Source organism: Plenodomus lingam, assembly GCF_022343315.1.
Source record: "Plenodomus lingam strain CAN1 chromosome Unknown contig_3, whole genome shotgun sequence".
Lineage (NCBI taxonomy): Eukaryota > Fungi > Ascomycota > Dothideomycetes > Pleosporales > Leptosphaeriaceae > Plenodomus > Plenodomus lingam.
In genome coordinates, this window is record NW_027093944.1 from 978,656 (window position 1) to 1,005,384 (window position 26,729).

Genomic DNA, 26,729 nt, shown 5'->3' on the forward strand with positions numbered 1-26,729 from the left:
AGGAGCAACGAAGAACGAAGTCTGCGTTCTATCAGGAGCCAGACGCGACACTCTCTAGTATAGACAGACACTGCACAAACTGCACCATGATCATCATTATGAAATATCGCCAGATGATGCCGCGAAGCAGGTATTGTCCCATCTTGGCCAACATAGGTACCCATTACTTGCTCAGTATAGTACTTAACCCACCGTAAAGACGTATATGCTATTGGCTTCTCATCTCGGACCTCGAGTCCATCCACCCATGATATCCATCGCTTTACGGGGTGCGTAGATCAGCCGTTCTCAACGGCGCGCCTCGGCTTACGCAATCTATCCACATATCGCTTGGCCAGGCATCAATGTTGACCTACAAAACGACCCGACATCTTCTGCCTCCACGATATTCACTAATCCTACCATCACAATACCATTACTATTAAAGACACCTGCAATGTCAGCCTCAAGCAACGACGTCGTCATCTCCCCCGTTGAAACAGAACAAGATGTCATCGACACAAATCATTGCATCTCTGAAGCCTTTGGGACCCAGACAAAAGATGCCATCTGGATGCTCTTGAATCCCGGCTGGGACACCACCGAAGGCCGTCTCAAGAACGCTCAAAGCTTGATCAAACAATGGAAATCCACCACAACCAACAAAGACGGTCAACCCAATGCCGTCTACCTCAAAGCCACGGTCCCAGATCCCGAGAAGCCCGGTGCACGTAGAGTTGCTGGCATGGCAATTTGGAAGCAGCTATCCTATGTGGAAGGCTACGGTGATGCCTTCACTGGCGATATGACCGAAGCAACGCGAACCCTAGATGAAAAGAATAAGCGGTTCGCCATACAAATGTTCAAATCCTTGTGGAGGCGACGTATTGAATATCTCAAAGAGATTGCCTCGCCCGAGGCAGGCCGCAATCCACCAGCCGTCTTCACTCTGGATCTCTGCGCCGTGGATCCGGCATTTCAGCGGAGAGGAATCGCGGCCAAGTTGGTGGAGTGGGGTCTTGCGGAGGCGAAGAAGAGGGGTGATTTGGAATGCACGACTGAGGGTAGTGCGATGGGGAGAGGAGTGTATAGGAAGCTAGGCTTCAAGGATGAGGGGCATGGTGATGTTGTTTGGGAGGTGGATGATGAGTTCAAGGACTGGGAAAAGCCATCGAATGTGTTCTTGAGGACGCGAGTATGAGTATTGACCACCAACACATCAACAATATGACGGTGTTAAGGATGCCCCATGAGGGGACATGTCAACAAAGAGCGCTCGATTCGAAGCCTGGTGAGCGTCCGAGCTGTTTCTATACGACAGCAGCCAACTCAGAACCCAATAACGTTGAACCACATAGACAGTATGACCAGCTGTATCTCGTGAGACCGTAGTGCGCTCATCTCCGTCACCCGCAATGCATCTTGACCCATGACTCCTTACTGAATGAGGAAGGTGTGATGATGAGCCTGGAGGAGTGGGGCATCCATCTGGAGCTACCCCGCCAAGATAAACAACATATCTCAACAGCATCGCCATCCCCTACCGGTACCATGTCAGTTTATACAGACTGCCCATAGGTATCCAAGGCGCCCTGGAAACTTCCCCTGCACTGCTCTCCATTGTGAAATCCACGGGCACACCCCATCCCAAAACACCCACCATGCCTATCGTCGACATCCACACACATGTCTACCCTCCAAAGTACATGGAACTTCTACGCTCTCGCTCCACAGTCCCCTATGTCCGCACCTTTCCTGACGCTCCAGACTCGGCACGCCTTATCATTCTCCCCGGCGAAGATGACCCTTCCACTCCCTCGACCTCACGCGGTCGCCCCATTGGCCCGGAGTACTACGATATCAAAGAAAAAATCGCCTTTATGGATCTGCACAAAATCGAAAAATCAGTCATCTCCCTTGCCAACCCCTGGCTGGACTTTCTACCCACTGACGAGGCCGGGGCGGCCGCAAAGAGTATCAACGACGATGTCAATGATCAATGCGTGCAGTACCCAGGACGATTGTACTTCTTCGGGACGCTTCCGCTGTCTGCGTCGCCAGAGGTAGTCACGGCGGAGATTGAGAGGCTGAGTAGGTTGAAGTATGCTAGAGGCGTGATCATGGGCACGTCGGGGCTGGGACAGGGCCTGGATGATGCAAAGCTGGACCCTATTTATGCGGCGCTGGAGAAGCACAATCAGCTCATATTCCTGCATCCACACTACGGTCTACCGGCGTCTGTATACGGCCCCCGTGCAAGCGAGTACGGTCACGTCCTTCCGCTCGCTCTGGGTTTCCCCTTGGAAACAACGATTGCAGTTAGCAGAATGCTGCTCAGTGGGGTGTGGGACCGCTTCACTAAACTCAGCGTCTTGCTTGCGCATTCAGGCGGTACCCTGCCCTTCCTGGCCGGCAGACTCGAATCCTGCATCCTGCATGATGGCCATCTCAAAGCGCACGGTAAGACGGAGAGGCGTAGGGACGTGTGGGATGTGCTGAAGACGAACATCTACCTCGACGCAGTCATCTATTCAGAAGTTGGCCTCAAAGCGGCGCTGGGTGCTTCAGGGGCCGATAGACTCATGTTCGGTACGAAATCCCAATCTCCCAATACAATGTCTGAAAAATATATAAAATCACTGCTGACCTCAAGGCTACCATAGGCACTGACCACCCCTTCTTCCCCCCACTAGAAGAAGACGCAAAGGAATGGCACAGCGTCAATGCAAATTACGGCGCCATTGCCAAAGCTTTTGCAAACGACGACAAGAAAGCGCAAGACGTTTTGGGCGCGAATGCAATTCGAATACTGAGATTGGATGCTTGAGTGATGATGTCTAAGCTATACTATACTATACTATCATATACCCGAATGTAGTTCTCTATCGCACCATCATACCATCATTATCATTAGAGAGTCGGTCGAAAGCATATTTCTGATGGAAAAGTAACAGACGTTGAGTTTGATCAGGAGCGATTTGTGTTGTTCAACATTGCCGTTGCGTAGACGCACACTACGGGCGTCAAGGGCGCCTGCAGGTTGATTTGATCATATAGGTGACTACGTTTGGATTCCATGGGTCTGGGCAGTAGTACTTTCAAACAATTGTCTCTTGTGAGAATGGAATCTCATGTCATCGATATATCTCGCTCAAGTGCACACGAAGATCTCGCGTGTGCGCGTCCTCACATATTTACAAAGCTAACAAGGCACAAGCAGCGTCGGACTTTCACAAATCAACCCATCATATCAACAGCAAAAAAGCGGATATAAACACATAAAGCAATATCAGGCCCCCGCACATTGTGCCAATCACGATGCAGCACCCTCTCCCTGGCTCTCTTCTTCCTTGCGTTTATCCTGCTCCCGCGCCAGCTCCGGGTTCAGCGGGTGCTGCGCATCATACCCCACGCGCTTGACAATCCCCAAGCCTTTGGTGCGCCCCTCTCGAAACAAGATGCGATCCCCGACCGTCAGATACTCCGGGCGTTGGACGAAGCGAAACGCAACCTGGGCTCGATCGCCGGTGCGAATGTACTGCCTATCGATATCGATGATTGCGCAAGTCTGCGAAACGGGGCCCACGTGCAGCATCGCCTGATACTTAACCTTGATGGTGGTGGCGTGGGAGAGGATGAGGACTTCAGCAACGAATTCGCGGTAGACTTTGGGGGTGGGGAGGAGGCCAGTTGTGGGATCGGGCTTGTCGGCCTTGTGCAGGACGACCATGCCTTTGCGGACGTCTTTGCGGCGGACATTGCGCAGGGCCAAACTGGCAGATTGGCCGGCGGAGCAGCCAGGGACTTGGATGCGTTTGCGTTCGATGGAGCGTACTTTTGTGGTTTGGAATTGACCGAGACTATCAGGGCCGATGAGGACGGTGTCGCCCGTGTGGATGATGCCGGATTTGACGACGCCAGAGACTACAGTGCCAACAAAGGGGACGGAAAATGTGTCGTTGACGTGAAATTCGAGTGGGGCGGAACTGTCGTAGTTGCCATGGTGTGGGAGCACATTGAGGAACATGCGGACAAGGTCTAGGTTGTCGCCTGTAACATTTGAGACCTGAAAAATGGGGCATATACGACGAGATACGAATTGGGTTGCCGTATTGATGCATTCTTCTCTATTCTTGATGAAGATGGGTATCTTGCGTGCTCCAGGGGATTTCAAAATTTTAGTGAGTTGCGTGACGGTCTGCTCAAGAATCTGCGGTGGACAGATGTCGATTTTAGTTATGACGACCATTACAGGTACGTTGAGTGCGAGTGCGATTCCGAGATGTTCTCTGATCATAGTCAGTGGATAGTTTGCGGTGAGTCGTGACAAGAGTGCTTACTTGCTCATACCGACCAATCCGTTGTTGGCAGCGACCATCAACAGACAGTAGTTGGGCTCACTAGACAGCAGGCCAAATACGGTAGTGCGCAAGTATCTCTCGTGTCCTGCCAGATCTGTAAAACTGATGACTTTGGCCTATTTTTGTTAAATCATGCCCCAATAAGCTCAGTGCGACACAGCTTACAGCACGTCGTCCAATCTCCTCCCAAGTAAGTTTGCGACCTGCAACATTCGAAACAACCACCTCGCTTTTGCTGTCGAAGCCCATGATCTCCATTCCAACAGAGCTAGTTCGTCCACTCTCAATTTCGTGCTTGTGTCGAAAAAGGTTGACACGCGCTTTACCACGACCATCGTCGAGCCCACCCTTGACAAGCACACCCAGCATAGTGCTTTTACCTGCATCGACTGCTATCATCAGTACAGAGTTCAAGTAAACTGACGCCCACACGTACCATTTCCTACGACTGCTATCCTCGTCTCAATCACATCATCAACATTCTCGGGCCGTTTCCGCAAGATCAACTTTCCACTGGCTCCTGTGTCCTTTGCGTCGCGAGGTCCGACGTCAACAGGGCCTCCAACATTTCTTGTCATCAGAAGTTTGTAGTCGGCCTTGAGCAGCTCGCAGATTATGCCTATCCTCTCCATTGCAAAATCCCAGTTCTCTTTTGTGAAAGCCATGGATTCACCGCTATCTTCCAGTCCAACGTCGAACAGCACTTCGCCATGGCCCTCTGCCAGGCGCTCCTTGACATGCTCGGCGAGCGCGGGCACGTTCTCTTCGGCGGGATCGGTCAGAAGCGTCTTCAGGCGGACATGGGACTTGGTGTCGTCGGAGAGACCAAGCTCGTCCAATATGCTCAGCTCATCGTGATCTTCGAGGACGGCGGGGGTTTGGCCTGGTGGGCGTCGCAGTGCCTGTTGCTTCTGCACATAGTCGGCAAAATCACTCAATGCCTGAACATATCAGCAATCCATGCAAGGTACTCAGTGGTTCCCTGGCTGTCCAGCTTACGGATTCTCCCTTGCGCCGCTCTAACGGCGTCTGCTTGGGCGCATGTCGTGAGGTCATGGTGGTGTGAAAGGTGTGTTCAAGCGGTGTCCCTGCCGAATCTTCCGTCAAGTTCGCCGTATTAATATAACGTGTGATATTCGTGGTATTCGTGTGAGGGGTGAATGTTCCATGGAATGCCGTGCAGCGATCATTGATGAGTGGCGGCGGTGATTGCTGTTCAGTGCGTTGGAGCGATACGATGGCAAGAGGTCTCGGTTCCCAGCTGGAATCTGGGGTACTTGAGCTATCGATAGCGGACGGCCGGAGTCACACCGGATGCTTCATGACGTGAACACCGGCCAGCTGCCAGCGCCCTCTGTTGACTCACGACACGAATACGCTACTCACAATCACCGCCGTTGGTACGCCATCGAACGATTAGGCACCCCCTTTGTTCGTATTCGCGGGGCGGGTGCTGTGCATACCGCCCTTCATCACAACACGGCTGCCTGTGCGATCACACGTCGACTCATGACCAGACAATGATCGCCGTGTGCCGCATTTTGGGTTGTTGAGTCACTGAACAGTGTTGGTTTGAAGGAGTTGCTGCTAAATGCAATTGAATGCGCCCAAATAATCTAGACGAGACTATAACAAGCAAAGGCTTTTCAAAAGAACTACTACGACCAACTCACGAGCCATTTACATTACGTTCACTGCAGTACTTCTCAACCTCCTTTCTTAGCTGCTCCCGTTGGGTTATGACATTTTCCATTATTTCGCTTACACCATTCACTCCTTCGCAATGCGGCCCGGTCTCTGTCATTTGCTCAAGGACAGCGGTAAGTTGATTTGGCAACCACTGTAACCACGTTAGCAAGAGCTGAAGCACAAGTTACGCTACAATGTACTTACTGTGACAATCGGGCTTCCTCCAGTCGCAGTAGGGTGCGAAGTGTGCTTGAGGATGTACTCGCGAGTAAAGCACCAGTGCCTCCACCGGAAATCCCTCACTTGATCAAGAGCTTGGAGGTATAGAGCAGCAGACATTCGATCGCCCATTGCGAACTTACGGACACCAGCCTGCTGAGCAGTGTCACGGACTGCCTCGAGAAAATCCCGGTGATTTCCAGGACGGTACTGGCGGAAGTCCTTCAGGATGTCTGTGAGTGGCGTCTCTGGCATAGAAATCTGAAGCAGATTGTCGCACATGGGGACCATGCTATCGTTTGCGCCGGACTCTCCGCGGAATGACAGTGGTTCCTCGCTTACGCCTTCGTAGATGACGCCGTTGGGGAACATGGACTGAGATGTGATGCCGAAGATGAAAGTACGGAAGCTGGTGTAGCCTGATGGTTTGCTGCGCTTCCACATTGCTGGCACCAATGTCAGTGGATGACCATCTGAGCCAGGATCATGTTGAAAGACATGAAAGGGCTGAAGTGTGGTGCGAGAGACCGTAGAGGGTAATAGAAGTCTTAGGATCTTGTCAAAGAGAAGACTTACTGTTCATGACTTCGTTGACCTTGGTCATACCACCGACTAATGTGCGCAGACCGTCATCGAATCGTTCCCGGTCCTCGCCTATGCAACCCTCCAATGTCTCGACAGCACCTTTGATCAACGCGCCAGATTCCTTGACCATGGCAATATGCACAAGTACAAAGCCAGCCTCTGACGAAGTGGGATCAAGTCCACATTCAAAAGCACGGATCAAACGAAGGTTATCATACTCGAGTCCCTTGGAAGCATCTTCAAATCGGTAGTTGAAGAGAGCATACGAGCCAGCATACTCCATAAAAGGCTTGAAGCCAGCACTGTTGTGTGTCACATGATCAGCACGTGCCCATGCAGATGTTTAGCTTTGGAGTGATGATGGGGCCTAAGACTGAAGGGTTCAAAGGACTTACAGCTCAGCAACCTTGACAATAGGCAACGCAATACACCTCGGCAAACTTTGCCTACCCAAGCCATACTCCTCTCCCCTCATGAACCTCTCATGACACGGTTCAAACAAGTACGCCGATGCCAAGAAGGAATAGTCACGATACAGGGCGTTCATCACCACAAGGTCATCCTTGTACTTCTCTACCTCTGCACTGAGGTCAGGGAGCTCCTTCAACAACGTCTCCCCGAAGGTGAAGTTCGAAAGAAGCCCAGGTTCGCCTGACAATGTCTTGATGGGCATGCGTTGGAGGAGGGATTCCGCAGCAGCAAACTCCTTGGGCAGTGTAACGATAGGGTCTTGACGGGGGAGAAAGCCACGTGTAGTCGAGACCATGAAGGCAGGTAGGGAGTGGTCAGTGGGCTTGGTGTCGCTAAGGACAGGGAAGTCAAAGGACTTGGAGATCATGGTTGCGATATCGAATGTCGATATGATATGGCAAAAGAAAGAAGGAGAGAAAGAAAGGGTATAGGAAAGTACAAAGCAACCAAAAAGGCCAAGAGACTTGGTTGTTTATCGAGGAGGTGGGCAGAGTGTCGAATACCTTTTTGGGTGGTGGTTGGGAATCAAAGAACTTTGTCCAGCAGCGACTCAACTCGCGTTTATATCTCGAGGCCGGAACACAACCGGCCAGGCCGGAATTCAAACCGTGAGTACAGATAAGGCGTACGTAATGGCTAAAACAGCTGTCCATTCTGCTGGATGAAGGTCCCATGAAGATTCGAGGGGCTTGCATCGGACCCCCAGGGTCATTCCCGGTAGTCCCATGAAATTTGAGATGGTTGTGCTCGTCGACGCCAAGACTCACGATGGAGAGGGTGAGTCGCAATGACGGTCACTTTTTCCGAAAACCCTATACACCTTAGGTTGTTTTGTGGTTTGTTTGTCTTTCAGCCATTGTTTTCACGATTTACTGGTTTTGAGAATGGAGAATGATCAGGCACACATTCGAAATCTAACACTGACGATTTGAACGCACACCCAGCTACACCAGCTACACCACATCACCACCAGTAACTATTCAGCGAAGTCGCTTTTGCCTTTCAAAACGATTGAAAAAATCGAATTGACAAATACAACCTCATCCTATGGCTACATACTAACACCCTCCACGCCTACCTACCGACATACTCGCACCGACTTTCCTTCCAGCTTACACCCCCATTTCACCGCCATGACCATAAATCCCCCCTGCATTATCTGAAGTGACCACACATACCAACTCTGACTGAAATACCTCTAGGTAGGTAGTGTACCCACTCCCCACCGCACGCCCTACAGACTTACTAACCAAGGCATTCGGTCCGAACGCAGGGCGGAGCCTCGCGCCGACCACCAACCAAATCACCACCAGTACTTTTCGCATCAGCTACATGCGAAGAGCAGAGCTTTAGGGATGCGGAGGGATACAGTATGGGTTGGAGGCACAGTATGTGGTTTTTTCTTGTTTCACGCTTGTTGATCCTGCTGCGGTTCTCTTACCTCCAGTGTGGATTTGCCTTTTTGGGGACGAGCGGAGCGGAGCGGAGAATTTACTGTGGTAGTTAGAGGCTGCGCGGAGTTGGAGGTCAGGACGAATCAGCGTGGAGATGATGAGTGGATGGGCACGTGAAAGGCGTGTTTGGGCGTTTGGCCGCGCTTAGTTAGCCGAGAGAGGGGAGGGGGAGCTACTGTGGTGGGGGTGGAAGAGCCTCATGGGTTGCTATTGGAATTACATGTGGTTGTTCTTGTGCGTTGTAATGGGGTTTACGTTTTTGGCTTTGTTATCATTGAGTGGGTTTGGTGGTAGATGATGTCTTGGTAGGGTTGATGGGGCTGACTGTGTATGTGCGGTGGTTGTGTTGTGTTGGACAGTCGGCGACAGTTGCGTGTGCAGCAAGATGACGGCAGATTTTGTACCTGGTGGTGTACTGAAATCCCATTAATTGCGCGCAGTTGGCTTCGAAACATGTGTCTCAACACATTGGTCACGAAGCTGCTGAGGACATGGTTGGCAATTACCAGTACTGTGCTGACCGAAGATGTTTGCGGTAAGCAATAGCTCTGGAACTTGTCAAGCATAATCCAGCTTAAGAGTCACTAAATACACATCTTCAAGCACAAGTCCAGCCACCTGTATACGAGTTAAGTTAGTTGATTGGTGGTAAGGCTATAATTCGGGAGTGCAAGACAACCTTCGAAGATTGAGTCCACCTACATGTCTCCTTCCCTTGGCCATGACGCACCCCACCTCCAACATCCAGAAGCTTGCAAACAGCCTTAAAAGCAACACTGTAGTGAAAAGACTTCGATCATCCCCCCCTCTTCGAATACTACGATGGCTACAGCGGTCGGGGGCACCACGCTCTACCCAAAAATCTCCAATCACATCAGCGACGTCATCGAAGCATTACAACATCTCAAAGGCGACCTAGAACACGAAGAGACGGATGATCATCGCGAACCGATACCAATCACAGGAACTGTAAAACTTCATGGTACACATGCAGATATCCTAATCTATAGCAATGACGAAATCGTGTTTCAATCGCGAAATGTGACACGCTTGTCAGCTCTGAAAGATAATTATGGTTTTGCCGCAACGATGTCAACAAAGACAAAAGCTCTTTTGCAGCTTCGCGATATGTACAAGACACATTGGCTACAGATCAATCCAGGTGACTTTTTTGACGAAAATTTCCCAGTTATCGTAGCAGGCGAGTGGATTGGAGAAAAGATTGAGAAGGGTGTGGCCATATCGCAGCTCTCCAGACGCTTCGTCGTGATTTCCGTCAATATCAACGGCAAATGGCAACGAGATCAAGATTATGGCAGCATCAGCTTACCGCTTCACGACATCTATAACGTTGCTCGCGCTGGCTTCTATACCGCAACATTATACCCTAACGACACACAACGTACTCTTCTCGAAGTCGAGTCCATGGCCGAGGAAGTGGCTTGTACCTGCCCATTTGCTGAGACATTCGGTATTAAAGGTAAAGGAGAAGGTATCGTTTGGAAGCCTACATCTGCCGAGTACAACCCCAATCCTACGCTGTGGTTCAAGACCAAGGGTGGGGCATTCAAACCTAAGTTAGCACAGCCACCGAAGAAGACTTGGACTTTTGATATCGCAGGGGAAAGGCGCGATGCTACAGCGTATGTTGCTCGTGTTTGGTGCTCTGTGCAACGACTGGAGCAAGGCTGGGATTTCCTACGAGAAACGGATAGGGAACGGAATATGTCAACACTCGATGATTATGTCAAGTGGGTACATGAGGATATCTTGACTGAAGAGAAGGTATATATTCGAAAGCACAAGCTCGAGAGGAACGACTTGAAGGTTGAGATTGCCAAGATCGCAAAGCCGTGGTATCTGGCCAAGGTGAAAGGAAGCAGCGTGTGAATTTCAGGCGCCTGCACTGTTGTCAAACAACCCGTTTTGTGACCGCTTAACCAGCTGACTTCAGGTAGAAGTATAAGGAGCAGTGATTACACAGGTGCACAATGGCTGAGGACACACCCACTGACACTCTCCCTCACCACTACGTCTTATTACATAGACTTTACCACCTCCCCTTTCTCTTCTCAGCACACAACTCAACTGGTAATACTCTTGAAACAACACGATCACCATGCGACCCTCATTTCACAAGCTTTCCACTTTCCTTGGACGAGCCGTTCCGCTTGACACTGAGCTGCCCGAGGAATCAGAATGTCCGGTGTGCTGGCGTTCTTACAACAATCTCGACGACGTCTCCGATCCGGAAGACCCTTGCATTCCCCTTAAACAATCTCAATGCAACCATATAATCGGCAGTTCATGCTACTACAATATTCTCGACCGCGGTCAATCTCACTGCCCATTTTGTTTCCGCGAAGTCAAGACCCCGATTCCACGCTGGCTGGCCTTCCTCTTCCGGGAATTTGACGATGACGACGACCGACATGGTTATCCCTGGCCATTTCACATCATTTTGTTGCCCCCTGGCGAGCTCGGCAATTTCGCAGATCTCGGAATCAATGCCAGCGGGCGACGGTTTCGAAACGGTGTTAGACGGCAGCTCTGTGACCTATTTGAAAGTATATTGGATATCTTGAGTGCCATACGGCTGTGGTGGACCTACATGTATTTTACAGTGTCTCCCACGATCATCATTATGGTGTTTGCTTACAGTTTGATTAGCCACTACGTGGGCGATTTCGTCGAGTACCAGCTGTGGTACATAATCTTCAGCCGATTCGACACCACACTGGCAATGCTTTCACCCACTGCTCGCATTATCCCAGACATCACCTACGCACTTTTGGTCTCGTCGGTATACTTCAAAGCGCTTCCTGATCCATTCACAACCAACCGTTTCCCATGGAAGTTGTTCCTTGAGAGCTTTACGATTTTCGCTTGGAGCCGCATCATCCCATCGTGGGTTCTTGCGATTATCATGTTGGCAGACACGCTTTTGTTTGCAATACTCTTAGGACTGCTGATTGGTATGGGGATGTGGTACGGGGATTTGTCCCGCCGGAGGCTGAGGAAGAGGTGGCCGATTAATTGCAGGACGTTGATGGAGCAGGATCAGACACATGATGGTGGCATCATGAGCATATCCATGAAATCAAGTTGGCGTTGATGAGGAATATCAAGAGAAGGTACGTAGTGAGAGCCGAAGGGGCATGTATGAGCGGACTCAGAGGCGAAGAATCCATTGACAGAGAGACTGTATAGAGTTGAGATGTATATTTATTTTTGCCCAGGGCATAGATCGAGGCCCGCTGAGTTAGAGATGGAGAGCCTGTTCGTGAGTTTGTCCTTGGCAAAGGGTGACTTCGCATAGAGCGTTCACATCATAGAAGGCCTTGTTTAGAATTCAGAATTACCTGTACAGCAAAATTCAGGAGTGGCGTGCATCATGTGATTATTCAACAATTTCTCCATCGCTGAAGGCGAGCATATGAACCAAGAACGTAAATTCAAAGTATCCCTGATGATAATCCTTCCCAACAGCTGAACATACATGCTATCTTCTCGCCGTGGTTTCCAAAAGATCACTAGTATCGCGCTGCAGCTACCCCTCCCACAAGGTAGCAGAGAAATTATGTACCGGAGCCATTACCTACTCGGCCCTTGTGACGCTCTTACAGCATCCGCACAAACCCAAGAATACTCCCAAGCCATTCATACATGATCAACTTCGCCATACAAGGATCCATCACCATACTAATGGCCCCCACCCCTTCTCAACCCACTAACCCCCAACGAGCGAAAATCAGCGAGGAAGACATAAAGAAACAAGTACACCGTGGATTATTTCCCGCATCATCCAGAGTACGATAGCTCTCGGCCATGAACAAGGCTTGCGAGGAAGTCTAGCCATGACGACTAAACTGTACAGAGCGAAAATTTGCGAGATGGGGTTAGAAAATAACACAGGGTTCTGAAGATGGAAGCATTGTGTGCACCGAGGTTGGGGACGGGGTTGTGCGTGTACTTATAGCTGTGGAAGTGACCGTGTTATAAGTGGATGTATCAGCTTTAGATACCATCGTCTCCAATTCACTTTACCTTAGCCTGCCGGCAAATCACAGGGTTTGGGCATCGATGCAGGTACAGACACGGATTAGACCCCGCACATTCCCCGCGGTTCATTCCTCACCTGCGCCACAGCACCCCACGTTCCCACCCCAGACGAGCTTGTTCCAAACAAGCAACGGCGTGTCCCCCTTCCCCGCGGCATTTCATCATACAAGAAAGACGCGCTCCGCCTCGCCTTGTCTGGTTTTCTAGCGATTCTTTCACATTTGAGGAATACCTACCTTACGACGAACGAGCATTCTACGACTTTCGGTTTCAATTCAGTGCCGATGCTGTGCGCGCCTGGCATCTTTGACATCTGAGATATATGAAACCGATTTCCCGGAGCCTGTGTGCACGCAATTTCAAATTGTGAAAAGCAGAAGACTACCGCAGGAGAAGAAAGCATGGCATCGCGCAAACGCTCCCGTTTCCTTTCACTGTTACCCGGTGTTCATTGGACACCCACCGATATCTCTCCTCGGTCCACAAACCAACCTCGCTCGCCCTCTCAATTGACAAAAAATAATCAAAAACAAACATCTCGCGTTTCGTGCTTTGTACGCGCCCATGATGCCACGACCGATGCCTCTTCTTCCTCTACATCCAAACCCACCCATCACACCCCTCGCCCTCGAAAACCAACCCTCCGTCTTCCCTCCAAGCCCACCGCCCGCGCTCCCACCCCCACACATGCCCAAGCTCAGAGCCCGTTGTTTGCAAAATTGCCGCTGGAGCTGAGGCGGATGGTGTACGAGTACGTTGTTGGAGCTCCGACTGTGCATTTGACGTTTGGGCCGCGAAAGAGATTTGGGCATTTCATCTGTGAGGATAGGAGGGGGCAGGGTGTGGGAGGGGAAGAGCAGGGAAGGAGGGAGGGGAGGGAGTGTACGTGTCGGGTCTTGGTCGGGGGAAGGAAATGTGAGAGATTGGATCCCGCGGCGTTTAATTTGTTGTTGGTTTGTCGGAGAATGTACGTCTCTCTCTCTCTCTCTCTCTCTCTTTGCCTCCCCCCCTCCGAAAAAATCAACAACCAACAACCAACTAACCCCACCCAGCACAACCGAACACCCCCCAACCCTCCACTCCACTCCAACCCTCTCCCTCCTCCACCCAACCCACCTCCTCCACCTCCCCACCCTCCCACACACCCTCCCCAACCTCCACACCCTCCACATCCGCTGGTCCCTCCGCGCCCTCCCCTATCTCCGCCGCACCCCAACCGCCCCCCTCGCCTACGCCGAAGACACCGCAAATTGGGAGCGCGGGTGGCGCATCCTAGCCGCTATGCAGCGGCTGCGCAAACTGCTCGTTGTGCTGCGGGATGCGAGTCCCGGGCGGGTGTGGGAGGAGGGGTGGTTGGGGGTTGAGGAGTTGTTGGTGGAGGGGATGAGGGGGTTGGATGGGGGGAGGAGGAAGAGGAGGGGGTGGGCGGTTGTGGTGTTGCCGTATGAGCGGTGTGGGGTTGGGTGGGATATGGGTGGGAGTGGGGTGGTTTTGAGGAGGCCGGGGGATTGGGAGGGATAGGGGGGAGGGGGGAGAGGGATGGGAAAAGGGTACAGAGTGTGTGATGTCGACGAGGAAGAAGTGGGTGATGTGATGCAGTAGGAGGTCTTGGTATTTACATCTGTCCACCCTTTTTCAATTCGATTCGACTCCATAAACTTCTCCCTCTTCACCCACCCCCCCTCCACCATCCCAAAACCACTCAGCCCCTCACAACCCAAAACAATTCGCATAATACGTCACCGTAGCCGGCCAATCAGTAAACATGCCCTTGATACCCACATCCTTGGCCAACACATCAAGCACCTCATACATATCCCCATCCTTAGCCGTCACATTAGCCACATACTGGAAGTAATAACCCCCGCCCTGAATCTGCAACCAGCCACTACGCTCAAAGCTCCAAGCCACCATCTCGAGCCCAGCCTTCTGGCACGCGAGCGCGTATTCCGATGGCACAATGGCGCCGGCGCCGTCGACCTTGGTGAGTGCGAACATGGCCGGGGCCATAATTTTGACGCCGCGGGCGGCGAGGGCGGGGATGCTGGCGGTGGCGTTTGCGTAGCCGGCGGGGGTGTCGACGCGGTCGTCGAGGTAGACGGCCTGGGCGCCAAAGGCAGGTTCGTGGTCGATCCAGTAGAAGATGTCGGCTGGGAGGAAGGACTGGAGCCAGACGCGGGAGGGGTCGATGTTGTAGTGGCGGAATTTGTCGACGAGGTCCTGTGCGTATTGGGCTTGGGTGTAGCCGTTGAAGGGCATGGGGACCTCGGGGGTTTTGAGCTCGGGGGTGAATTTGAGGTTCCAGCTGTCGACGAGGGGGATGTAGGTATCGACGGTCATGAGTTTGGGACAGCCTTGGGCGTAGAGGTCGGTGCGGAAGTAGGGCGTGCCGTCCATGTACTCGGTCACGGTGGTGGCATTGGGGTTGAAGGCATCCATTTTGCCGCATAGGGTTTCGAATTCAGCAAGGGTGATGTCAGAGGTGCAGCACTTTGCCGTGGCAGCAGTGCCATTGCTGTAGGGTGTGAATGGCGTGGTGCATTTCGAGGCCAAGGTGGTGTTGAGGATGTTGGTCGTGGTGTGGAGGTCGCATTGAGCGTGTCGGCACACCAATTGCTTGTCGCTGGTAAAGGCTACGTCGCATTCGATGACACCGGCGCCTTGACGGTGCGCGGCTTTGTAGCTTTGGAGCGTGTGTTCGGGGAATTGGAGAGGCGCGCCGCGGTGGGCAAAGACGAAGTCGGATGTTTTGAACTCTTGCTCGGAACAGCTCTCCAACTTTTCTTTCAATGGACTATCGTCCATGTTGTCGACCAAATAGTACGGTCGCACGCCGACCTGGACATTGAATTTCTTGTGTCCATGGCCGTGACTTTTCAGTCCCTGAGCAGGGCTGGGCACGGCAGCAGAGGATGCGATGCCAACAATGACCGAGGCAGCAAGAAATGAGCGCATCGTGAAGAATTGGCAGGGAGCGCCAACGACTTCTGGTGACGTGGGAAAGGCACCGGGACAGTTCCTGCAGGACGATCAATTCACCGGACCAACGTCTTCTTATCTATCGCCCGGGTAACCTGTAAGCAAATCGCTGGACCATGCTGCAAGCCTCGGTCACACCGTGTGCGTGCATCCATCCGGCGCCATTTTTCTCAAGCTGGCTGATGAGCTCCGTACCTAGCTCCAGCACTTGGAGAAAGCTACCCATGTCCCAACCTCCTCAACCTACATGGAGGCTGATGTCGAACGCGATGATTGCGGGGACCCAGATCGGAGAACGTTAGATTGCCAAGTCGCCAAGGTCCGGGCTCCTGGGTCACGTTGATGAATGGTGGTGGGATAGGATTTGCGAGCTCAAGATGAACGGCACGGATCCATGGGTTGGGCTGGCCGAGAAGAGCTTAAGCATGTGTAGGGACATCCTTCTCCAACGTCATGATGGAATGGCTTGCCCGCTTTCTTCCCTTAATGCATGGCTTATTTTTTTTTTCGATCAATTGATTGCGGTTTGTTTTCTGCTATCTGAATTTCCAACGACTGATTGACCAATCTTCGATGCCGACTACGCGATGGCGTGGGGTAGAGATGAGTTTATCGGACCAGCGTCATGGGAAACGGCCTGCAGACAACCTACCGTATGCGACGAGGAAAGTCCCATGATATGTTTCTCGTCAAGACTGGCTTTTGACGACTCGGACCTCAAAAACCTCAATCTGTCGTCATGGTCTCACATGGCCGTTCTTCGAGACCGAAACACGTCAAATTATCACCCTGTTTTGCGACGATGACTGGGCAATCGTAACTTGCATTGAGGATTCTTCATCCTTGCCCTCCTCTCACACGTATGACTCGGAAGCGTGATGACAAAGAGCTTTGCCTCGATCCTAGGAATGGACTCCAAGAGCGGCCGTCCAAACATCTTCCAATAGTGAGGATTATGAACGAAGAAATTGGGACTGGAAGGGGCGGCCAGTATGACGTGAAATTGTCGCAGACCTTTGAGTTTGGTGATGGCGCGCCAGGATGTGATCCAGGGAGAGGACTCGGAGTCCAGTCGCATATCTCTGGGGATGAGAAAGTAGTAGGGTGGGCTGTCAATGTCCCAGTAGATGTGCATCCTGCGGATCTGTGCGTAGCGATGCGGTAGTATGAAGTAGGAGAGATAGTCAATGGTTGGGTTCTGTCGACCGCAATTTGACAAGGCGATGGTATTGGAAGTGTACAGGTATTCGATGGCCTCGGAGTAGCTGGGCTGGTTAGTCGATCCCTGGACAGACTGTGTATTTACACTGTGCTCCAACAAGCAGCTTACATGAGTCGGCAAGTCCTCAACAAGGGCAGCGCAAAGCCAACACGCTTCTGAACACCTTTATATGCGAAATTCGCACCCCGACACGTCTTGCGAGAGAAACATCCGTGGACCAAGAGTGCGCCATCACGGGTTGCTACATGAATTTTGGTATTTCCAAGGGCGTGGGCGTAGATCATTCGCCGAATCTCCAGTGGAAGCTTATTCATGAAGGCGGATTGGGGCTGTTCCAAGAGGTTCTGCTCATCCTGAAGTGTAGACGAAGGTATCGAGAGAGTGCGTCGACGAGGGGCAGGCAACTGAGGTACTGGTGGCTCATATGGTTCACCATGATTCTGGCGAGTGCTTCGACCACGCGGCAATAACAAAAGTGCACAACATATGCAAGGCGCGCATACAACCCAGAGGACGCACTTGCAGGTTTGCCAAACTACCGACCGTAGGCACTTTTTCGTCTTCTCACCAGCCTTGATAAGAGTGGTGCGGACTGTCGTGGACATGTTGATGCACCTGGTTGATGAGACTCAGTTTGCAGTTGGGCAAAGTACAGTGAGAGGCACGAAAGGCAGTTTGGCGGACGAGGCTGAGGAGCTGACAGAGGTAGGCAACGCGGATGTCTGGTTGAGTAGATGGACCCATCATGGTTAGCGTTGTTGACGTCTCTGGGAATGGCAACGAGTACCGGTACGGTACGGTACGGTACGGTACGGTAGCGCGTGCTTAGCTGTAGACGACAACATTGGATTGTGATGGAACCCCACGGTACCATATAGTGTGATTATGCATGTTATGCGGGCTATCGGGTCCTGAATCACATTGGACAGTGTCGAGGAAGTGTTTCACAGTGACAAGAAGACCTCACGTATCCGTACCCCCACATGAAATCAAAAGCCAAATAACAAAGTTGCACCTACGTAGTAAGTAGCGATCTATCGAACAGATCCCCCGATTCCATCTCGGCCCCATAGCCATCACAAGGCACGGATGCAGTTCGGTAGAGGGTTCGCAGCAAACCAGGCTCCACCCTCCAAAGCACACTATCGGCTTCAGAAATGCCAGCCCCAGGGCCAGAAGCTCTTACGCCTCGATGCAAAGCCCAGCGACTGATAATGATGTCAAGAGATGTGAAGAGATCATAGCATAGAAGCATAGCGTGCGACGTTCAGCTGACCTGTGAGTTAGCACTTCAATCCGATAGCTATGGGATGGGGATAACCTACAGTACTCTACGCTCCTGCGACGAGTGAGGAACGTCCAGCGTCCAGCGTCCAGCGTCCAGCGTCCAGCGTCCAGCGTCCAGCGTCCAGCGTCCAGCGTCCAGCGTCCAGCGTCCAGCGTCCAGCGTCCAGCGTCCAGCGTCCAACTTCCATGTTCAACTCCCACCACTCCCACCCCCCTACATAACAACACACTGCATCCCCCCCATCGGCACAACCACATCAACCACCGTTCCCCCCCCACACGCCGCGCGCATCCCTCCCAGCACACGACCCACAGGCCCCTTGAGACCTATACCTGCACACAAAGTCAAGGCCAAAGTCGAAATCCCCCTCAGCCCAACATACACGGCCCACCACGCCCCGACCACAAAAATCCCACCTTCAAGACAGCAGAGTCCAGTGAATATGTGTGGAAGAAGATTCCGGTGCCGGGAGTTTGCAGGGGAAGTGGGGAGTGCGATGGAGAAGATGCAGAGGAGGGGGAAGAGGGGGTATGTGTACGCATGGAGTGTATGGTGGAAGAGGGCGAGGAGAAGTTGGGAAGTGAAGAATATGAGGAGAATACCGAGGAGGGAGAGATTGAGGCTGAAATTGACGCTGAAATTGACGCTGAAATTGACGCTGAGATTGAGACGTAGAAAGGAAGATATCCCAAATCCAATTTCCGAATCTGTCTTCATTGGTGGTGTTTATGGCTGGCTTTTCTGGCTTGGAGAGTTGTTAAATTTGTTGCGTTAGTAGCTGTTATCGCGAGATCTTCCTTTCTTTTCTGTTTTTTTGGTTAAGAGACGAGGCTGAGGAGATTGTATGGCTACTGAAATTAGAAGGGTAGAGTTTACGCATGAAGGAGAAGGAGGGGGGAATTGTATAAAAAAGCTGTTCATTGCATATAGGGTAAGCATTGTTTCGAGCCTGGTATTGTGGTAGGTAGGTTGGATGGGACTTTGGATTTTGGGGATAGTATCGTCAACATGGTGGGATGGTGTTGGGGTGGTGTTGAGTTTGGGGGGGAGATGTGAATGGGGAGACGTGGATGGGGAGATGTGGGTGTGATGATTTTTCTTTCCTTGATGTTGTGTGGGAGAGGGTGATTATTTTGGATCTATGCGTGTGGTGTTGCTATCTGGAGTTTGAGAGATTTCGCAACAGCTAGTACGATGAGGGAAAAGGATTGGTGTTCCTGGTGCTCATGGTAGTGAGTGGAGTTGGAATTGATCCAGGCTAGCCGCTAGTGAACAATAGCTAGGCGCAACGCGATGTGAGAGTAAAGCGACAATGGCAAAGACCGAGGCCGGTTAGGTACCGGTAACGTAAGCAGACTCTGCGCTGTTTATTCAGTGTACCTGTTACCTTGGCCGACGTGCCTCAGTAGTAGAAAGCCAGTTATTAGCTGCACATTCCCTATGCCCAAGAGAGAGTTGCCCTCCTGTCAGCATCCACGCGTCCAAGTGGCCCGTCCATTGCACACGGTACAGCCATCACCAAGGCAGGAGACTGCAGAGGGAGGTCGTTCGCGAAATCAATTTCCCAATCCAGCGAAGCGACACACATGCCTAGCCACAAGGCTCGTCAACCCATCCCAGTAACCTAGGTACTATAGTACGTAGTCGGCAGCCAAAGATGCTGACGGTGATGAATGGCCAAGCCATGTAATACCATGTAATACCGAAAAGCCAGGTCGCTTAATCTCCTTTGCATGCAAGACCTACCGAGGGCGCAGTTCATATAACCATGGAATTAGCGCTGCGTGAACTTGTATTTAGCATAGGGTTAGGCTGTGCCAAGCTCTACTAGCTAGCTAAGTAAGGTTAACTAAATATTATACTATAAGATTTTATAATATATTCTAAACCTATTCTAAATATATTCTATACTAGTAATACTATAAGCTACTACTACTATACTTATTACTAATATATCCCTTATATCCTATATAAGTAGATTAAAATATATTTAGAATATATTCTTAATAGGTTATAGAAGCACTATTAATAATACCTTGCCCTTAGCTATATCCTAGATAATATTAGGGTATAGCCTATAGTTAGCCCTAATAGGGCAGTTAAGATAAAGAGTAGAGAGCGCTACTACTATACTAAGATTAATAATAAGGGCACCTTATATAGAGTAAGAATAGGTTCTAAACGTATTCTAAATAGGTTCTAATATTCTTAGGCTATTCTAGGTACTAGGGGCACTTTATATACCTATACTAAAAAAGATTATAGGCTTAATATAGCCTACTATAAGGTTAGTAAGGTTAAGAAGACTAGCTAGCCTTCTATAATAAAGGTCTATAAGGTAAAGAGTAAATATATTATTAACCTATTCTTAACTTATTATACTAATATATATAAACTTCTATATAAAGGTTATATATAATTACTAGAATACTCCTTACTATAAGTTATTTAGAATATATTTAAAACTTATTACTAATATATTTTATAGAAGTTCTCTAAGCCTAGCTAGTAGCTACTATAGGCCCCCCTATAAATACTAATACCCTCTTAAATATAATTTAGAAGAAGACTTATACTAGCTATAATAGTAATAAGGTATAGCCTATAAGAACCTATTAAAAATATATTACTAACTTATTATAGCTTAACTTTATTACTATATCTACCCTACTAAGGATTTAAGGTTATTAGGTTCCTTATACTATCTATGCTTATAATTATCCTAGCTATAGTAAGTTATTTATAATATATTATTAACCTATTCCTAATATATTTTAAGACTATTACTTTAATACTAGTATAGACCTTGCTAATTCCTACTAGAATACTACCTAGTTCTACTTGTAGTATGCTTTTATAGAGCCTAGGGAGGATAGGGAGGATAGAGAAGATACTAGAGAGGGGGAGGGAGATAATAATAGTAATAAGTAGGAACACGTTAAGAATATATTAAGAATAGGTTCTAATAAATAATATATAATAGTATATAACCTAAAGGGGTAGTAGTAATTACTAAAATAAACTCTCTACTCTTCTCTTTTTTTTTCTATCTACTAAAAATAAAGTACTATTTACTTTTATAGGGTCCTTTAATAGTATATAACTTTTTTTTTTTACTTTTATAGGTATTATAAAGCTCTAGTAGTCCCTTAGATTAAAGAAGAATCTAGTATTTATAGGTATCTAGCTATAATATATTATTAATATATTCTAAATATATTTTAAGAGACTAGACTTATATCTTCTTTTTACTACTTTTACTAAATATTATTTATAGTGTAAAGGGGAGCAACTATTTACTCCTCTTCTTTACTCTCTGCTTCCTCTTTAGCCTCTACTCTAGCTACTACTTCTTATTATAGACTAGCTATCTTAGAGGGTTCTTAAACCTTAGAGGAGGCACTTAATATAGTCTACTCTACTAGTAGAGAATATATTATTAATATATTTAGAATATATTCTTAAGTATTTACTATTAAGCTCCTATAGAAGATCCTTACTTCTATAATACCTTATATTATAGTTCTACTATAGTTTACTAGGGCTATTTAAACCTTAGGATAATACCTCTTAAGGTAGTAGATAAGATTACCTCTATTAGAGAAGCAACGCTAAAATAGTTATTAATATATTATAAATATATTCTAACTTATATATATATATACTCTATAAAGTTCCTATACCCCTAATCTAGCCTAAATAGCCTAGTAGAAAAGCTTACTAGGAAATACTATACACCTATTATTTAGGTAGGATATTATAGGAGAGAATACCCTAGTATTAGATAGAAGTAACTTAAGCTTAATATATCACTAGTATAAATCCTACTTAGTATTAGAATAAGTTTATAATATATTCCTAATATATTCTATTATATACTAACTTTAAAAGATCTTTATAGACTATATTAACTAGTTATATCTAATAATATTAGGAAAGATAGATAGTAAAATAGTATTAAACTCTTAAATATAAAAAGTTCTTATAGAGTGTAAGAAGAAAGAAGAAGAAAGAGAAGAAGAAAGAATATATATTTATCTACTTATATATACTTATATAATAGACTAGAATATTATATAATAGACTAGAATATATTAAAAACTAGTTAGGAACTAGTTACTATATTTATAGACTAACCCTACCTTATATAAAAAGTAGCTATCTCTTTCTTAAGTTTAAACTATACCTTTTATAATTTAAATAGTGCCTTTTTCTATATAAGTTCTTCCTTATCTACCTCTAGCTTTTCTTTTCTCTCCTTTAGAGCCTAATTACTAAGAAGAGCCTTTTATTATAAAGTTTATAGTTATAGACTAATAATAAGTTAGGAATATGTTATAAACATGTTTTATAAAGCATACCTTTAGGTTACTATTAGTAAAGGAGAAGAGCCTAGTAGTAGAGAAGATAGAAAAGGGGCTAGTAAACTTCTTTCTAATACTACTCTACTACTTGCCCTCTAGCTTTAGGCTTTTAAGCGTGCTCTTTTATTTCTTATTAGGACTAAGATATATCTAGTTAAGTTAGATATAGCAAGACTTGCTTTATTATTATCTAGAGTATTATTATTATTATAGGACACGTTCTAAATATATTCTAAATATATTTTAATTAGTAAATATGCATAACGCTAGTATAAGACTTACTTTCTTCCCTCTAAAGCTTTTTAAGGTACCTTTGCTTAAGCCTATTAGGAGTTCTATAGTTATAGTATATTCTAAACTTACTCTAGGCTTTAAACTCTTTTATATCCTATAGATCTATCTAGTGTACACTATATAATATTACTTATATAATTCTAATAGGTTAAGAATAGGTTATAAACTTACTTCTAAGTAGCCTTAAGAATACTTATATACTTACTAGTTTTATATCCTTTCTAGCCTGCTTGCTTAGCTATATTTAAATAAGATTCTAGTTTTTCCTATACCTCTTTTAATATTTTACTATAGTATTATATAATCCTAGTAGTAATTACTAGGTTTTTCTTATAGATTGCCTAGTTTTAGGTATCTTTAGAGGGTTTGTATTCTAATTATATAAGAATAAGTTAGGAACACATTTAGAATAGGTTTAGAATATATTTACTTACGTAAGAGGAGGTTAGTAAGCTAAAAGTATTCCTCTACTATTAATGCCTATAGTAATTTACTTAGATATAAAGAGGTAGTATTATCTAGCTCTCTTTTATATACTTTATAAATACTTCTTTATAGATATACTTAATAAAATCTTATATAAGATTAAAGTTGCTAGCACTAGTTACACTTATAGGGATTAATTAACTAGAGATAGCGCCTAAGTCCTAGAAATAAGTTAGAAACACGTTACAAACAGGTTATAGTGCACTATAAAACTTACCTATTATCTACTTATTGCATATATTAATAGTAGTCCTATAGAATCCCTATAAGTAAATATACCTCTATAACACTTATCTTTTTATAAGTACTTTACACTTCTAAAAGAAGTTAGTAATAGTAACTTAATATATCTTAGTTATATCCTTATTTATAATAATTTAGCTAAGTATAATAACTATAACATGTTAGAAACGTGTTATAAACCTATTCTTAATACGTACGCTTCTTTTCCTATAGGTAGAAGATTACTATTAGAATCTCTACCTATGCCCTATATAACCTCTTATATAATATATCTATCTAGAACATGTCTTAATCTAATAGAATTAATGCCTACTCTTTAAAAAGGTAAATAATTAAGTTACCTAAGCTTAATATAAAGATTTGCTGTATATACACCTATAGTAATATATTAGTAATATATTCTAAACCTATTCTCTTACACTACGTATAGTTTTAGGATCCTAATACTTTATCCTCTACTTATAGTATACTCCTCTAAGGCTACTCTTAAATAGGAACTATAGAAGCTTTTTACACTTTATAATACGCAAGATTTTATCTTTATTTATAAAGCTAATATATATTTCTTTAATAGAATAGAAACCTTTAAGTTAGAGATAGGTTTAAAGCTAGGTTAAGTTTAGGAACTAGGCTATAATAAGTTAGGAATACATTTATAACAGGTTATAAATAACTTATATTATATAAGCTATAGAGTAAGCATAGGCTACAATACCTTTACTACTTCCTTAATATTACTATTAGATAGTGTTAAGGGAGGAGGAGGTATATATATATATACTAAAAGAAATAATAGTAAAAAAAGGTATTACTACTATATCTATTAGTATAATTACTTAGAAGGTAACTTTATATAGGATTTTAAATAGAGATCCTTGCCCTTATAGATAATTAATACCTAGAATATATTAGGAATATATTAAGAATAGGTTATAATATACCTACTACACTTCTTTATCTAGCTTAACTATAGCTTAACTATAGAATATAAAGCAGGACTACTAGAAAGATTTAATATCTCCCTAGTTAGAAGACCTTATAGATATATAGAGTCTACCTCTAGTAGTACCTAACTAAAATAATATTTTTTCCTAGTAGTAGATATTAGGCTATAGTTCTAATAGCTAATATATAGTTAAGCCTATTCTATAATTTACTAACTTATTATTAACACGTTTTAAATATATTTAAGTTTTGCTCCCTACTTAATTTACTATAGTCCTTATTATAGGATAATAAGATACCTAGTAGTCCTTATAAATCCTTAAAGAGAAGCGCTTAATAAGGCTATAATAATAGCTTCTTATTTATAGTTCTCTTTATAGAATTTTCTTAGGTACTATACTTTTTAAGGTTTAGATCTAATTATATAATATATTATTAATAATATAATAAGAACACGTTTATAACGTGTTCTTAAGATACTTACACGCTTTTACTCTAGAGTATTAGTATTTATACTAGCTTGCTAGCTAGCTATTAAAGAATAGTAAAGTTATAGGCCTATTAAGATAGATAGACTAGTAGGAGTATTATACCTACTAGAATTAGAATAATTTAAGAATATATTCTTAATATATTACCTATATAGCCTATATAAGTACCTCTTCTCTTATTAGGTAAGAGCTATCTTTATATTACTAAACTAGTATTATATACCTATACCCTTAGCTATATAATTAAGGGTATACTAGGAGAATAGCTATATACTTAATAATTACTAGTATAAGTAGTAGTCCTTAACTATTACTATAAGTAAGGTATATATTATGCCCCTATAATATATTACTAACCTATTCTAAACTTATTCTATTTACTTTTACTTACTTCCTTAATACTACTACTACTATCCTCCTCTAGCACTTTATATAGTTGCCTAAATTTATCTCTAATATTACTATCTAGTTTAGATATATTATCTAGTACTACTATACTAAACTCTAGTATAGTATTTAGGAATACTTATATATTATTAAGAATAGGTTTAGAATACGTTTAAAAAAGATAGTAATAAAAACTACGTTTACTTGCTTAAATTACTCTAATTTATACTTAACTATAGGCTAGTTTATATAACTATAAAAATTTGCCACTGTAACGTGGACTTGAACCTACAGGGATATTCTAACCACTCGGAGTAAAGCCCAAGTCGCCCAACGCTAAACCCATGGTCATATGACATGCCACCACAGACCTACCCTAGCGCGGCTCGTGGCTGCAAAAGAAGTCGGGAGAGCGGGGCGTGGGGGGGTCTGGGCAAACGAGAAAGATGAAGTCTGGGATTTAATATGTGAAGTTTGGAAAGTTTGTCCGATCGGGGGGGGAGGGGGCGCGGTGTGAAGACACTTCACTAGGTCGTGCGGGAGGAGGGGCGCTCTGCATCGGTACCGGTTCGTCCAAGGGTTCGTCCCCTCTTCTGAAGGAGCTTCCCATTTAGGATGACCCCAGATCTGGCACGCGTGTTCGAACAGCAAGTTCAACGGTAGTATTGTACATAATTAGGAGCACGTCTCGAAGTCGAGGGGTTTGTGCTTGGCGGGTCACGGTGCACGGGCTGGTGGGTAGGGAAATGAGGACGGGGGCACGGATGAGGCTGGTTTTGGGAGGGTTTCAGCGCCAGGCTGAGACGCGGCAGGGGAGAGTCGTGGGTGTGAAACGGTGGCTAGGTGGACTGCAGAACGGCAGGAGAGGATGAGCAGGATAAGGAGGATGGGGAGGAAGAGGGAGGAGGTAGCCAGGTGATGATAGGTGTGTACAGTAGGTAACAGGTGAATAGAGTCAGCGTAATTGTCCGTCCTGTCCGTCCTTGTGAGTTTAGGAGAACAAGACAGTCAGACAGGCAGGTCTGAGGTGAGGTCCTTCCTCCCTCCGCACAAGGACGTGCATGCCAGATTGCGCGTGGAGGACGGTCGGTTGGATCGAGCTTGATGCGCTGATGTGCTGCTGATGTGCTGATGTGCTGACGGGGTGGTGGGTGCACGGTGTTGGTCTCGTAGACTCGTACAATATACAATACCTACCGGTACAATACAC

At 46.4% G+C, this 26,729-nt stretch overlaps 8 protein-coding genes across 8 annotated transcripts; 5 read left to right on the top strand and 3 right to left on the bottom strand.

Annotated features, from left to right (window-relative positions):
* Positions 1-436: 436 nt before the first annotated feature.
* Positions 437-1,180, top strand: IAQ61_007724 (uncharacterized protein; the record flags this gene model as incomplete). Its single annotated transcript, XM_066097702.1, has 1 exon — positions 437-1,180. One exon carries the CDS (start codon positions 437-439, stop codon positions 1,178-1,180), a length of 744 nt encoding a protein of 247 aa, XP_065952199.1.
* A 460-nt stretch (positions 1,181-1,640) lies between these two features.
* IAQ61_007725 (uncharacterized protein) lies at positions 1,641-2,806 on the top strand (the record flags this gene model as incomplete). Its single annotated transcript, XM_003842086.2, has 2 exons — positions 1,641-2,568; positions 2,643-2,806. The coding sequence occupies 2 exons, from the start codon at positions 1,641-1,643 to the stop codon at positions 2,804-2,806; spliced, it is 1,092 nt and encodes a 363-aa protein (XP_003842134.2).
* A 294-nt stretch (positions 2,807-3,100) lies between these two features.
* Positions 3,101-7,823, bottom strand: IAQ61_007726 (uncharacterized protein). Its single transcript, XM_066097703.1, has 9 exons — positions 7,229-7,823; positions 6,825-7,135; positions 6,234-6,694; positions 6,014-6,180; positions 5,340-5,622; positions 4,777-5,281; positions 4,506-4,732; positions 4,320-4,456; positions 3,101-4,268 (listed from the first exon to the last, which is right to left on the bottom strand). Exons 1-9 carry the CDS (start codon positions 7,669-7,671, stop codon positions 3,293-3,295), a joined length of 3,510 nt encoding a protein of 1,169 aa, XP_065952200.1. The 5' UTR covers positions 7,672-7,823; the 3' UTR covers positions 3,101-3,292.
* Positions 7,824-9,580: 1,757 nt separating this feature from the next.
* Positions 9,581-10,648, top strand: IAQ61_007727 (uncharacterized protein; the record flags this gene model as incomplete). Its single annotated transcript, XM_003842083.2, has 1 exon — positions 9,581-10,648. One exon carries the CDS (start codon positions 9,581-9,583, stop codon positions 10,646-10,648), a length of 1,068 nt encoding a protein of 355 aa, XP_003842131.2.
* Positions 10,649-10,877: 229 nt separating this feature from the next.
* On the top strand, positions 10,878-11,794 carry IAQ61_007728 (uncharacterized protein; the record flags this gene model as incomplete). Its single annotated transcript, XM_066097704.1, has 3 exons — positions 10,878-11,371; positions 11,429-11,665; positions 11,722-11,794. 3 exons carry the CDS (start codon positions 10,878-10,880, stop codon positions 11,792-11,794), a joined length of 804 nt encoding a protein of 267 aa, XP_065952201.1.
* A 1,723-nt stretch (positions 11,795-13,517) lies between these two features.
* IAQ61_007729 (uncharacterized protein) lies at positions 13,518-15,775 on the bottom strand (the record flags this gene model as incomplete). Its single annotated transcript, XM_066097705.1, has 2 exons — positions 13,518-13,545; positions 14,634-15,775. The coding sequence occupies 2 exons, from the start codon at positions 15,773-15,775 to the stop codon at positions 13,518-13,520; spliced, it is 1,170 nt and encodes a 389-aa protein (XP_065952202.1).
* Positions 15,776-16,525: 750 nt separating this feature from the next.
* On the bottom strand, positions 16,526-17,335 carry IAQ61_007730 (uncharacterized protein; the record flags this gene model as incomplete). The annotated part of the gene is made up of 3 exons (XM_066097706.1): positions 16,526-16,605; positions 16,658-17,064; positions 17,130-17,335. 3 exons carry the CDS (start codon positions 17,333-17,335, stop codon positions 16,526-16,528), a joined length of 693 nt encoding a protein of 230 aa, XP_065952203.1.
* A 775-nt stretch (positions 17,336-18,110) lies between these two features.
* IAQ61_007731 (uncharacterized protein) lies at positions 18,111-18,984 on the top strand (the record flags this gene model as incomplete). Its single annotated transcript, XM_066097707.1, has 2 exons — positions 18,111-18,120; positions 18,659-18,984. 2 exons carry the CDS (start codon positions 18,111-18,113, stop codon positions 18,982-18,984), a joined length of 336 nt encoding a protein of 111 aa, XP_065952204.1.
* Between the last annotated feature and the right edge of the window lie 7,745 nt (positions 18,985-26,729).